General features: G+C 41.6%; 1 protein-coding gene across 5 annotated transcripts in view; it reads right to left on the minus strand.

Moving 5' to 3' along the window:
* The window catches only part of SMG7 (SMG7 nonsense mediated mRNA decay factor), a 51,052-nt gene that overhangs the window by 13,033 nt on the left and 24,062 nt on the right, over positions 1-13,957 (minus strand). For 4 of the 5 annotated variants that reach the window (XM_057379747.1, XM_057379746.1, XM_057379744.1 and 1 more), the window contains exons 5-14: positions 12,374-12,545; positions 11,479-11,550; positions 10,301-10,451; positions 9,837-9,972; positions 7,620-7,782; positions 6,418-6,574; positions 4,127-4,197; positions 3,747-3,807; positions 3,225-3,344; positions 2,553-2,988 (exon numbers count right to left, since the gene is read on the minus strand). In XM_057379747.1, the coding sequence (XP_057235730.1) occupies positions 2,553-2,988; positions 3,225-3,344; positions 3,747-3,807; positions 4,127-4,197; positions 6,418-6,574; positions 7,620-7,782; positions 9,837-9,972; positions 10,301-10,451; positions 11,479-11,550; positions 12,374-12,545 (1,539 nt within the window). The remainder of the gene's footprint in view (positions 1-2,552; positions 2,989-3,224; positions 3,345-3,746; positions 3,808-4,126; positions 4,198-6,417; positions 6,575-7,619; positions 7,783-9,836; positions 9,973-10,300; positions 10,452-11,478; positions 11,551-12,373; positions 12,546-13,957) is intronic. The other variant, XM_057379745.1, reaches the window with a different exon arrangement.

The following is a 13,957-nucleotide window of genomic DNA, read 5'->3' on the forward strand; positions in this document are numbered from 1 at the left end:
GGAGTGTAGGGTTCTTTCTGCATTTGTAAAACTGGGAGGCTTGGGTGGATTTTTCATCTCCCACTAGAAAAAGTCTGGACGGAACTCCACCTCAAGGTTCTGGCTGATGCTAAACACCACGAGCAATGCAGCCCTCACTCATGCCACATCTCATCRCCCTCCATCACATTCAGCATATTCAACTTGCATTGTGCGGTCCCTTTTTCCTTCACAATAAACCAAACATTTTTATAACCCATACCAAGCACTATGCATTATTTTACGGAAATGCTGGAGAATTCAAATTCCTGTTGTGGGATTTTAAAACTGGAGCTCTATCCATCAGAMACTCAAGGATGCTGTAATACATTTCCAAAGGATGGCTTCCAAAAGGACCTGTGCATGATTTATAGGTAATTTTATAGAAGCCTAAATCACTGATTAATAAAGACAAATTTCAGTTCCATCCTTACTTCTACTTGGTATCACCTCAGAACGGTCAATGCTACCAAATATTTATCCCCACAATGGCCCTAAGTGTTCCTACATTGAGAGAGGCACCATTTCATCACAGGGACCTCTCTGAAGAGTATGCTACACCCTGAGTAAGTCTGCACTGAACTTCCTTAGCACCTAGCATTGTCTTCCCTAGACAGCAGAGATTCAACCTAAATCATATCCTGCMTGAGCATGCAAGTTTCCCATGTATCTGCAAAGCAGATCTGAAGACTGATCACTTCTGAACAACATTCTTCACATCTTTGCCAAGTAGGAATTGCAGCATTTAAGCTTTTGAAGGCAATGAACTATGTAGGAGATAAACCCTGAAATTGTCAGGAGTCCAAAGCAGTCCACCAATTGGTATGAAACCTATACTGGTTTCTCAGTGTGGGGGGAAGCAAGCCCTCCCTCTGTTCTGGAGCAGGTCTGGATAAGTACATCCACCAAATTATATGAAACAGAAGGCATTTCACTRGACTTGTTGCCATAAATAGAGGTGGTGGAGCTAAAAAGTCAAAATTCATTTATACTCAAGAAGAGAATAACAATGACTAACCACATAAGAGCAGATTCTGCTGCAGCTGGGTTTGCTATGTCTCAAGACTAAGTCAAGGAAATTTCTGACAAATAAGCTTTCTTCCCTATCCAAAAAACTATACCTACTCCTCAGATCTGGAAGGTTTTTGTCCACCTGAAGTCCTGATTTTGCATGACAGGGGCACAAAGACCAAAACTGGGAGTTATGCTCAGGCCCGCAAGCACATTCCAGTTGTGTTTGACAAATAAATAAGAAACTTGCTATTCTAACTCRCCTGTCCTGTTTTAAGATACCAGAATCATGTTCCACGACTCACAAACAATTGCCCCATGGTTTCTGCAGCCTTTACAGAAACCCTTTGTACCCCCTGGTAGGRCTCCCCTGCAAAACCAACAGAATAATGCTGCCAGTTCAGACATTCTATTTCATAGCCATGATGYTTAACAGCAAATCATCAGGAGGAAAAAGTGAGAATGATCTAAGGCTCCTAAACACCACAAGCTGGAAAGACTGAAACAGATGGTTTGTCTAGCCTAGGGAAAAGACCTCAATTGCACAGRCCTTTGAAGCAGTTGAAAAGAGGAAGAGTTATTCTGCAGACCTGTCCTGGACAGCAGTAATGGGCTTACACACAAGCAAGGGACATACAGAGCATTAGGAAACAATTTCCATTTGCAAGAACAGAGAAGAACTAACACAGTTTCTCCAGGGAAATAATAGAGCCTCCATCACTATCATTGAATGGTTCCAGTCTTCATCAGGGAGTGACTGAGATGCAGCCAAATTGTCCAGGTACAGATCAAATCAGCCCTGAACTTCTCTACTCTTATTTACTATGACTCAATGGAAGTCAGACCAGCAAATTCACTGTTTACTTGATATATTTTGCATGTAATRTTCAAAGAAATAGATAGAAAGCATGCCCCTAAAAATATAACTGATAGAAGAGCAGCTGAAGTGAAAACAAACCATTTTGATCAAGTGCCTGAGCACAGATTGATCAGTTAAGAGCAGGGTGGCTTTCCTTACTTCCACAGACACACACCTGACTGCACCCACAGTACAGAGGATCTTACTCCACAGATATACAATTTGGTGCTTTTGTGATATCTTCAGTTTGTTGAATGTGCAACCAGTCAACTGAAGTGAAAATGCAGAGTACCCAGTTCCTTCACAACAGACCCCAGAATGGTGACAGCATAACTACAACCTGCCCACATGAACTGCCTCGGTGGCCTGAATAATTTGTGAAATGGGTAATGATCTGTTTTTTAAGACAATTAAAGCAAGATCACCTCTCACTGCACCTTTTCTCCCCCCCCGCTACTCTCTCTTTGAGATAGCATCAAGGAAAAGCAAAGAGACCTGAAGAGAACCATCACCTGGTCTTTGAGGTAGAAATGTTTTACATTTTTGAGCATTACCTGTGCCTACAGGRCCCACAGTGAGACCTCAGCTCTACATACTCTACACAAGCAGTAGACACAATGTAGTATCACCACACACACAGTATGCCTCTGAGCTAAAGGCTTACCTGAACTGCCACATTCTGCTTTCCTGCTTCCTGCATCTTATCCAAGCCACATTTCTTGGTCTCATTCTTTCTTTTATTGTTATCCTTCTTCCCATCATTCTTATTGGCTACTATTCCTTTGCTAAAGTCCCGTCTCTCTCTCGCTACATCCTTTGGGGGGTAGATGCGCCCTTGCTCTCTGTTCATCTCCCGAGGCTTGATGTTCTCTTTGAAGGTGACCATTGGTTTTTCTCCTGCCTCACAGCTGTTGCTCAGGCTTCTGCCAGAGGACAACACTGATTTGAGTCCAGGGCTCCCATCGGCACACAGCGGCTCTGCCATGCATGTCTCCTGCAAGGTGAGACTCTCTTTGGCTTCACTAGGGTCCTCCAGTAAGAGCTCTGGGATTTCTGTCACAAACAACAGCTTTCCTACCTCGTTTTCACACTGAATCAACCTGAAAAAGACAAGAAGGAATTGAAAAGCAAGTATGCTAACTACATTGCTTATCATAGTCAGTCTGTGAAGCAGTGGCACATGGTCTGACAGAACACGTTTTTAGTGCTGTCAGCATTTTGGGCTCACATTACACCCAAATGCTGTGCTGAACAGAGAGAAAAATAACATTCCACACCAGCACCTGTGACAGCTCAGCTYTCAGCAGCATGGGAATTACAAAGTACTTGCTATTACCTTGGCTGATTATCAGCAATCCATTTGCCTGTGAAGATCAGGCGCTGCTGCCGTATCCGACGTTGCTGCCCTTCTTTATCCCCTGTAATTGCCTGGTGGCCTTTGGAAAAATCCAARTTCCTAATATTGACATAGAAGAAGGAATATTAATTACACAATTACCMTCTGCAACATCCTATTTCTTTAGAAATACAACGTGTGAGCATTGCACTATTAAAAGCTGTGAACTTTCCCCAGATATTATTCAGAACACGACTGTTAAGAGATATCTGATTTACAAATGTAATTCTCATCTGGTAAGATGCATCTACATTGAAGAGGTTTAGTGGGGTCATGAGCAGTATTACRAGCTCAAAAATTTTGTAAGAATTTTCCTACACTGTCCATAACMGTTGTTTTGAAGAGATGGATATCCACCTATACAACAGTAAATATTCATAAACAAGATACTTAGTGAACAAGCCAATGTCTGTCAAAGTCTTGACATCAGCAAGAGCGCAAGATCTTTCAGCTGTCACCCACCTGAATGAGGGCCTCAGAGCCAGGAATCCTTGCAACTCAAATTCTTCTGGAAGTGGGGTTGCTGGCAAACAGACAGTAAACAGCATAAGGAAAGCATGAAAACACTGAGCACAGTGTCACAGTAGATACCTCAGCATGGTCTCTATACATATAAAGCCTTCTATTAACTGGTCCACCCCACAATCTGAGGAACTCAGGAATGATAAAGCAGAGCAAAGTCTGCTCAGCACAAAAAAAAGCAGCATTTGCGAAGTATTCTCATGAACTAATATAAGAAGACAACTTGCTTCTTATTTTCTTTTCAACTGTAATTCCCCACATCAGCAGGAAAAACACTGTTTTTCCCAGTTCTTCACAGCACAAACTGCAAGTGTCCTTACCGTTATTACTGGATAGATCTTCTTCATGAGGCTGGAAACTATTTAGAAGAGAGATCAGCCAGGGCCATATGCTACAAATTAGAAAACAGGCAAACCCTAAGTGAAAAGTGCAAAACATGGGATGTGTTTGCTTTACCAAGAAAACACTGAATGCTGTTACAGTCACAGCTTACATTAATCCCCTGATTCCCCAAAAAAGTTTCTCTCAAGTGTCAGTGAAAAGACCACTTTCTTGAAAGAATTACTGTTATTAAAAAGTCAAAGTTCCCAAGGAAGCCGGGCTCTCACAGCACAGTGTCCATTATCCAGCAGGCCAGACAGTCCACAGTGAATTTAACCAGATAAATGCAAAGCGTGAGCAAGTGCTGCGAGCACCTGTCTGCAATTCATGCTTTCCAGTCCAAAGCCCATGGCTCTCAAGGCACAGTCGACGAAGCAGTTTAGGCAGCAAAACAATTTACCAAGACACAGCTGTGAAGAATTACTTTTGCTCCATGAACATGAACACTGTACTGTAGTGCTGGAGCACTCACCACCAAAGGAACACATTCTAAAGAAATGGTTGCACTAAGACCATTAAACTACAGGTGAACTTGCAGTCCCCTGCCTTGCCCTCACAATACCTGGGACTGGAAATTCTTCCCAAAGGCCCTGGAGCAACTAATTTAAAAATCACACTGATCACTACATAGGTGGTTAAAATTTAACTGCCACCACAAGGCTGCTTCCTCCTGTTTGTTAAAAGCTTCCACCCAAAAGTCCAATAATCCTTCTGCTTTAGTGATGGGCACCATGGAAGCAACAGAAAACTAATTTCAGGATGCCCACCTTGCTCAGTGTTGGAAAAATGAATGTGTCTTCCTCTGCAAGGCTTTCAGCCATCATCCTGCATGTGGCCTGAAGAATGCACGGTGCCCCCAACAGCACTGTACACCCTCAGCTGCTTTCCTGTGGGCACTGGCAACATCATGATTATTCTCTACACTACACTGAGCAACAGCTTCTTCCTATGACTCACAAGGAACAAAGGAAGGGGAAAAGAAACCCTAGAGGTCTTCAAAGAGGCAAGTAAAGTCAATAATATATTGCCCAGGAAATGGGTTCCTTCAGAGAATCCCAGACTAGTTTGGGCTGGAAGGGACCTTAAACATCATCTCATCCCACTCCCTTGCCATGGGCAGGAACACCTTCCACTATCCCARGTTCCTCCAAGCCCCATCCAACCTGGCCTTGGACACTTCCAAAGGTGGGGCAGCCACAGCTTCTATGGGCAGCCTGTGCCAGGGCCTCCCCACCCTCAAAGGGAAGGATTTCTTTCTAACATCYAATCTGAATCTACCCTCTTTCATCTTAATGCCATTTACTCCATGAATTACTACCTGCGTGTCCATCTCTACTTGATATCAAGTAGTTATCTTGCCTATTAAAATACTGGATAAAGTCTTCCTTCAGGATGTGCACATGGCAATAGTCATCACCATCTCAAAACCACTTCTGAACTCTTTTCCTTAATCTTGCCTTTASGAAYTGTGTAGTTTAAGCTCTCAAAACTYGGAATACTTTAGTGTGTTTTTGTGTCTTATTTATTAACAAACCAAAGTTATAGGGACCCCTGCTCCCCRTAAATCACACTGCTTTCCTTGGAGTGCCCATCTTAGTAACAATATTCATCCATCTGTCARGAACAGTCACTCTGATCCAAAGAATCACCTTACAGAAACACTTTACAKTATCACTATCATTCATGAAGACTATTAAAAAACTGGTGAGTTTTGAACAACTTAAGCCTAAATTTATGAGAATAGTGTCAGAAGTGAAAAATCAGAAAAGTCCAGAAAAGTAATGCTTGCACTAATATTTAAAGAACCCCCTCTACTAAATTGAATTTAATTCTGGGRTAACTACATTCCAGCACTGCCCAAGTGATGGTTTAGTGCATAAAATTAAAGCAAGAATTCTCCTGTCAACTCCCCCAGTAATCTGGGAAATCATTATACTAAATTAGACAGAAACATTCAGTAGTTGTGCTCAAACTGGACATTATAAAGTAGATTGTCTGATCTAAAAAATGTTACAGCAAACATAAAGCAAATTAAAAGAGTCAATCTGCTCATGTAATAACCCACAAGTCTCATGTTTTGCTTCATGAACTTTTGGGCACATAGACTTTCTATCATTTTGATATCTGTAATAATGAATTAAACAATCATTCTTCCCATGACGAATTTGTGGACCACCAGTAATGAGGACTTCATGCAACAAAATGTATCAAGAGAAAGATTAACACTCACTACCGTCTTTCATCAACCACTGCTTCYTGGAAAACACTGGGCCTAAGTTTCAGCCAGTCCATCGAAACCTTCACAGCTGGAAGAGGATATGCAGTCCCAGAGTCCTCCTGGTAGTCATTTTGTAAAGGGCACTTGCACAGAATTCCAAGAAATGACACTAGAAAGAGAGTAAGGGGAAAACGCAAAACAAAAAAACTACATGATGTGGGAATCACACTTCAAAGTTGACCAAATAACATAATCAAACATATCCCTGCAATAAACCCCTATSTAAGAGCTAATTGTTCAGAACAAGGCAGCCCCATTACTCCATCTTAAACACTCCACCAACAGATCACAATGTGGCGTTTTAAAAATAGTTTTCTACTACGCAGCAGCAGAATCTTGGTAAATTATAAAAATCAGGTGACACAAGCCTAGTGCAAAAATATTCAGTCACCTATTTAGTGGAAATTATCAACTCAACTATCTACTTGCACCTTATTCACTGCAACCAGCAGGTACACAAATGCACTGGAGCTCTGCAGGCARGCACTCAGCCCAGACCCCTTAAGACACACAAGCAGAGAAAGGGTAACCACACCAGTGTGACCATGGGGTCTTCTGAATCAACTCCAGGCTGGAATCTGGAGAAATTCAGCTATTCAGAAATCGAGGTGTGAACAAATAAGGCCAGGCTGATCACAGGCTCAATCAGGTAAAGCAATCAGCATTACGTGGCTAGAGTCTAAAATGCTCTGCACTCCCACTTATCTGTTGGTTGATATAACCAAAGGCACAGAAGTAGCTGAGGTCCTGGTTGACTCAATTTCAGTCTTGTTGAATCAGAACCAGCTCCATTCAAAGCCACTCCAACTGTATGCAGCCAACTGGGGAGCAACCCCCCAAGAGGGGTACTACTCACCACCAAGCTGGATCCAGTTTTGCACCCAAGTTAAAATGTTCTTTCAGAATCAGGAAAATGATGCGAGTTCTGTAAAGCTTCAAACAGAGTAAGYCCAGGACACAGAAATCCAATGGTAGTCAGCACTGCTGACATAAATGATTCTGTGCAACCATCATCTCTCTCAACTTTCTTCCTTTATGTCTATTCTCGGCACTTACCTCACACAGCCATTAAGCTAGATCCTGACAGGAAATTACTAATGGATTCCATGTTAAAACCAAGAGAACTACAGAAATCAATTAGCCCCCACACTTACTGAAGAGAGCCAGGAGCTGTGTCCAGCAGAGCTGCTCATCCTGGCTGTAGCTGTGCTGCTCCGTTTCGTTGCTGAAGTCTCGCAGGTGGTGCAGTTGGAACAGGTTAATCACAGTAATATGGACTAACTGCTGAGAGTTGAAGGCCTTCTGGAACAACAACCTCTGCAACAAAGACACAGGCTGTAGGTATTTTTAGATGGCAAAGCATATGCTTGAAAGGATTAGTAGTTGCTCCTTCACTGATTGACTAATGCTTCTGCCCTTAGGCAACATTCATTCTGGATTTTATTTTCAGGTCATCCCTACCAGCACAGCACTGGGCTTTCCCAGGAGGAATTGGGTGGGTGCCYACTGTTAAGCCCAAGGTTTTTGATTGTACACCATCTCAGACACAAAACAATCAACATCCCCTTAGCAAACGGCTCTCTTCCAGAGCAGGTGCAACTTTGAATGTGCACTGACAGCACTGCAGAGGCTGTASATCCACTGGGTTTGTCTGCCTGTCAAAGAACCAGCACAGAGGTGGTGACATTTAAAAAAAATACCCAAGGAAAATTTAACTGCTGCCTGGTTATGCATTAAAGACTAATTCCACACRTGACTTCAGGGGTCACAGAATGCTTCGGTGGACTAAAATAGCAAGAGCTATTTACAAGTGGCATTCAGTAACTATGCTGGAAAAAACACCTTTCTCAGGACAGGAAAGAGAGTTCAAAGCTTTTCTGGGGAAAAAAAAAGAAGATATCCTAAATMTCAGCCAACATATCTTCAGACAGAACAATCAGGGAAGCAGGTGGATTARCTAGTGTAAGCATCAAGGAAAGGTTTAAGCTCCACATTCACCCTCAACTCTCTAGTTTAGGGCATGAAGCACTGTACAGCTGACAACTGAGACTGGCAGAGCTGCCAGCAGCAGCACCCAGGGCCTGACTGAATGCTSCCAACCCTGCAACTGCTCTCCTCAGAGTTAAAACCAGCCACAAAGTTGAGCTGATTCACTACCATACAGCCAACTTCACATCCACATTCAACTCACTGAAGCTAGAAGAGTTGCTCTCTAATAAATTAGGCCTTATGTTGCATAATATAAACAAAAAAAAAATAATCTAAGCAACAAAGCAGAGCTCAATTAGCWGTTTTAACACTCTGATCAGTCCAGAAAATGAAGACTGTTCCACATGMCTGAGCAATGCTCATAATTATTGATTATAAGTGCTGTGAAAAAAGCAGTACTTTTCAACAGCCAACATCATGCAGAAGGAGAGATACAATTATTCTATTTTGAAACAACATTAACTGAAAGGTTTRGAGCAGCCTACACTGAAAGTTAATTCACAGCAAGTTCAGAGTTTTTTTTAATTTATTTTAAAGAGAGCGTGAATCTAGCTGTAGCAGCACAACTTTAAAACAAAAATATGTAAAAAGGCACTGTAGAGAACATTTATGATTTTTTATATTGCTCAGACCACCTTCCCTATTTTTGACAAGCATCCACTGCTCTGCTGAATTCCCATCCTCCCTGCTTCTTTTCCACAAATTAGGAAGCTGAAGCAGAGCAGTTTTTAAAAGGCACTTACCAGTTAATATGATGTCTTCTCTGAAACTGTACTATTTCGCATAAATACCTTACAAAATTCTTTTGTTTCAGTCTTTGCTGTATTATCCAACATAATGAGCTGGCTATGTAATCAATGGGACTCCTGGGTTTTTCCATGGGAAACACATCTGAATAGTTCYAGTCTGCAGAATTATGATTGTATGGGACACTTTTCAAGGGCAAACTGCTAACAGGAGAGGCAAGTTTTCTGAGGCAGATTAAAAGCAGCCTTAATAACCAGTGGGAGTGAATGAAAGCCATCCAAAAGATGAAGCTCTCAAAACTCCTCAGGCCACCAAGCCAAGACTTCACAGAYGAATCAAGTGCTTTTCACAGGTGTCCAAGAATCATCCAGGTTAAAGAGCAGAGAATCAACAGTGGTCACTCATTTCTCCTCTATCTCCACCAACAATGGACCATGAGTCAAATTGAAAAAATCCCTAATCTTGGCAGAAGTTACCAGAACTATCCAGTGTTAGCTTCAATGCAAAGCTTCCTTAACTGGCTGCTTGAGCTTCCTGTATTTTAGCATGTGAAAGAATTATTACTGGACTGTAATTTTAGAGATCATCTGCTAAAAGTATTTYCCTCAATACACTAATATGTTGTTAGAACTAACCTTGAACTGTTCTTCCAGCTTTTCTCGAAGAGGGCTCAGCTTCTCCAAGTTCTTACTCAGGTACACATGGCCATGGAATTTAATAAATGCCTTGATGAAGTCAGACACGCTCCATCGAGTCTTCACCTCATCACGACTGCATTTAGAACAGGAATACCTGATTCAGTCTTTGGAATTACACACAGCTGCACATAACAYTACAGAATTATTCCTAAATGAAGGAGGAATGTCCATGCAAAGCTACTTTCTCGTGTTGGCACGACATGCTTATTTCCTGAATTCACTAATCAGTCAGGAGCATCACAAACCATTTTTATTCCATACACCTGTGAGGATGCTTTGACTGGACAACAGTTGAGGCATTTCKGTTTCCACTGCCAAATACAAATAACTTCTGGCAAGGCAAGTACTTTCAGAAGAAGTCTCTTCCAACTWATCTGAGTGGAAATAATTTATTTTCTCACCTTTCCAGTGCTTTAGAAAGTGCTTTTTGTAGGTTAGTGGAGGCAGCTGGGAAAGGAAACTTCACAGCAATGCTTCTGCAGTAGTAGAAAATTGTGGTCAAGTGGTCTCCTTTGGAGGAAGCTAGGATAGCCAACTGATTATAAGGCTGACCTAAGGGAGAAAAAGGTAAGTTGTCCAACAAGTTGTCTTGGAGGGAAACATGCTGAATTTCAGGGGATTTGTGGTCACTTAGAAAGGGATCATAAAGTCCTCATTTCTTCAACAGAAAAAGTTCAGATCCAGCTGCTAACCCTTTCGCCCCAGCCTCAGTTCTGTACCACTTCAGTGAAAAAACTTTTAAATTTGTGGTGCAGCAGCTGTTTGGTTTTGTTTTTTAACTTTGGAGAGGGAAGGATTYGGTATGGAGTTTTCTGTTTGGTTTTATTTGCTTGTTTGTTTCTGGGGTTTGAGTTTTGTTTAGCTGTATTTTGTCYAAATAATAAAATACTGTCAGAACCAAGTTTTCATCACCAACATATTTATCTTCATCTATTGGACAAAACCTAGCCTAATTTTACTTCCCTTTCAACAGTTCAAATATTTTTGCCTGGGGAGTTTATAGAACATAGAGAATTTTGCAGTTACAATACAGCTRGTTAAAAATTTGAATTACTGGTTTCAGCAACCTGGCTCAAAAGTGATTTATCCTTCTCTCACCACCCATGCATTCTGGGCTACTGTAAGACAATAGCTAAAAAGCTAGATCCCTGAATTAAAGAACTCATTAACCCGCAGCACAAGCAACTCAAAAAATCCAATTTTAATTACTAAACTATATAAACTGATGTGGGAATAAACAATAAGAGAATAAAAGCAACGTTGGAGCAAGCAAGCTTTCATTAGTTGTACGTTATAATGTATGAATGTAACATAGTATAGCAACAATGAAGCCTTGGAGTAAAGCTGTGTATTGAAAGCTTYCTTGTTTCTAAATCTGCACAAAAAGGAAGCAACACAAATCATACAAATAACCATTATCTAAATGATTTGCTAATGGCTCAGGCTTTGTTGTATGGTTGCTTGGAGAATTTGGGGMGGGATATTTATATAAAAGCCCAGTTTTCAACTGCCACAGAAGGAATGCAATACCCCAAATCTTCCTTTGGAATTATGAACTGAAAAGGCATTCCAGACTTACCATTAGAAGGGACAAGCTGAGCTGCATGTCTATAGTAAGACTCTGCCTGGCTGGTCTGATTCCTATAGCGAGCTAAGAAAACAGAAAAAAAACCCAAGTTGAGGCACAAAATTCTACTGCCTTGCAGTTACTTCCATAAAATCCAACTTACCTGAAGAGCATTTCACCAGTATTTCAGAAATAAGCATCAGAAGAACACATTAMACAAAACAGCACTAAGATTGGACACACTGAACTTTGAGGTGGCTGTTTTGCCTCAGACCTGAGACTGCTGTCTTATGGTCAACAGTGCCAAAAGCACCACATACAAAGACCTAAAAATATTTTTCATCCCTCTTTGCACAATCACCAACTAGATCTATTTTTAGGTAGCTCCAAGAGCAACTGCAGATTCCTGTGAAAAYAGAACTTTCTACAAGACAAAGTTTKACTCAAATCAAGAAAGAAAAAAACTTGTTGAACTTAATGTAAAAAAGAAACTCCATTTATGAAAGGCTGGATTTCTAACTGGTGCCTTTGTATAGAAGATGTTAATGTTCTGGAATGGGTAAATGTGCTAGGCTGCCACAGCAAGCTTTTGTAATAGTTACCAGTTGCAGCACTTCCCTGTGCCTACCAGCTAGAACATGACTAGAATGCTACAAGACAGACTCCAGCAGATCACTAGAAAGCCAGTGATTACCTGTCTCCATGTGTTAATGTGTAATACACATTAAAAAGTCTGAACAAGATTCTTTCCAAATCTTTTCCCCTACAGCAAGCAAAGGCACCATCAAGCACTAGCTACTATAGAGGAGCACACTTGCTCCAGCGGTTGCCATGGTATGCACAGATCCCTCTCTGGAAGCTGAACACAGATGTAACTCCATCCTGGATCTTTCCTTCCAAAACTCACCAATATCTCCCAGATGGACAAGGCAGTGCTGGCAGATGTAGGAGCAGGAGCTGGACTGCGGCTTCACGATGGCGCTGGTGTGCGTCTGTTTATTGCTAATGATCCCCAGCTGGGAAGACTTCACACGACATGGCAGGTCTACGTTAAAAACTGTGCACAATTCCTGTAATAACTGCAAAAACAGGGCTGGCTCAGTAGCAGCTTAAGACAGGCATTGGAAAGGCATCAAAACAAGTCACAAAACTAGCAGAGCACCACTCAGAGGCACAGATGAGCCAAACACATTTGAAGTGAACAAGACCAAGTTACTGAAAGTGAGACTTTAAAATACGCTCTCCGTATGGAATTCGTAGAGTTCCATAGTGCCCACTGCGTTCATCTGCCCAGAACCATGAAGAGAAGACTAACTTCTCCTCAGTAAAAAAAAGCTCTGCATCCCAAACCAGTAAGCAACTCAATCCTCATAATATTTCAATCACCAAGGATTTATCAGTGGAAATTGACTGTACGAGGTCTACAGATATTGTTGAGTTTCACCGTTTTGCTTTGTGTTTGTTTGTTTTTTCAAGTAGGACACTGAAGAGGAACAGAGTGGGTTTTATATCTTGATGAAGTGACATTGTCAGTTCTCTGAAAATAATAGAAAGGAACATCCCTCATCCCCCAAAGAAGCTTGTTCCAATGTAACAGACGGCACTATCCCACATTAAAATTTAGAAAGAAGCTGGAACATAACCAAGTTTGCAAGCCACGCGAAGAAATACTAACAGTTCAGTGGCTGAGCTGTCAGTAAATATTTGTGCTAAGCCRACAGTGAGACTCTTTCAAGGAAGAAAGCATCAGCTACTTGATCAAATATCTTAAAAGGGATTGAAGGAAAGCCTAGATCCCACCATTCTAATTCGTGCTTTTGAAGATTTTCCTAACGGACTCCATTAATATTCCACAAAGTAACAGCAACTAGAGGGTGAAGAAGAGTGTTTGTTCCACTGAGTTACAAGGTTAAAAATTCAGGTAAGCAGTGACAGACTTTCGCCCAGCTGGGAACATGCTCAATCTACAAATAAAACAGACCTGCAGCAGGGTTGCGCTTCCAGATAAAGGCACAGAGAAAGCCCATGGCTGACAGAGACACACACTCTGTCAACAGCTAAACATGCGACGCCATGCTTTTGATTGCTGCAGAAGAAGATTTATGTTGCATCTCTCCCCTTTGGCTCTGTCTTCATAGAGATCCAAACAAGAGGTATCTCACAGATAAAAGCTAGATAAAAGAGAGCAACTTGACATTTTCCAAGATGCTGAATTAAGAGAATTCATGTTCTCTTTCAAAGATGTCACTTATGGAGGCCTCAYAGCAGGAGAACAGGTACCTTGGCTGAGCCAAGGCTTTAGACTAAAAGTGTGATTAATATCACAGCAAACAGAGAAAGACGWCCCACTCTGTGGTGTCCAACTCAGGAAGAGTAAAATTCCCTGATCCACTGCAGGAAAGAACAAGGTCTTTGCAAGACGAACAGTGCAGATGGTAGAAAGCCCTTGACAACCATGACAGCCTGTCAAACTGACTGCTTCCAACAAGGA

The sequence above is a fragment of the Malurus melanocephalus genome, unplaced genomic scaffold, assembly GCF_030028575.1.
Source record: "Malurus melanocephalus ecotype Western Australia unplaced genomic scaffold, MMel_1.1 scaffold_419, whole genome shotgun sequence".
Classification (NCBI taxonomy): Eukaryota; Metazoa; Chordata; class Aves; order Passeriformes; family Maluridae; genus Malurus; species Malurus melanocephalus.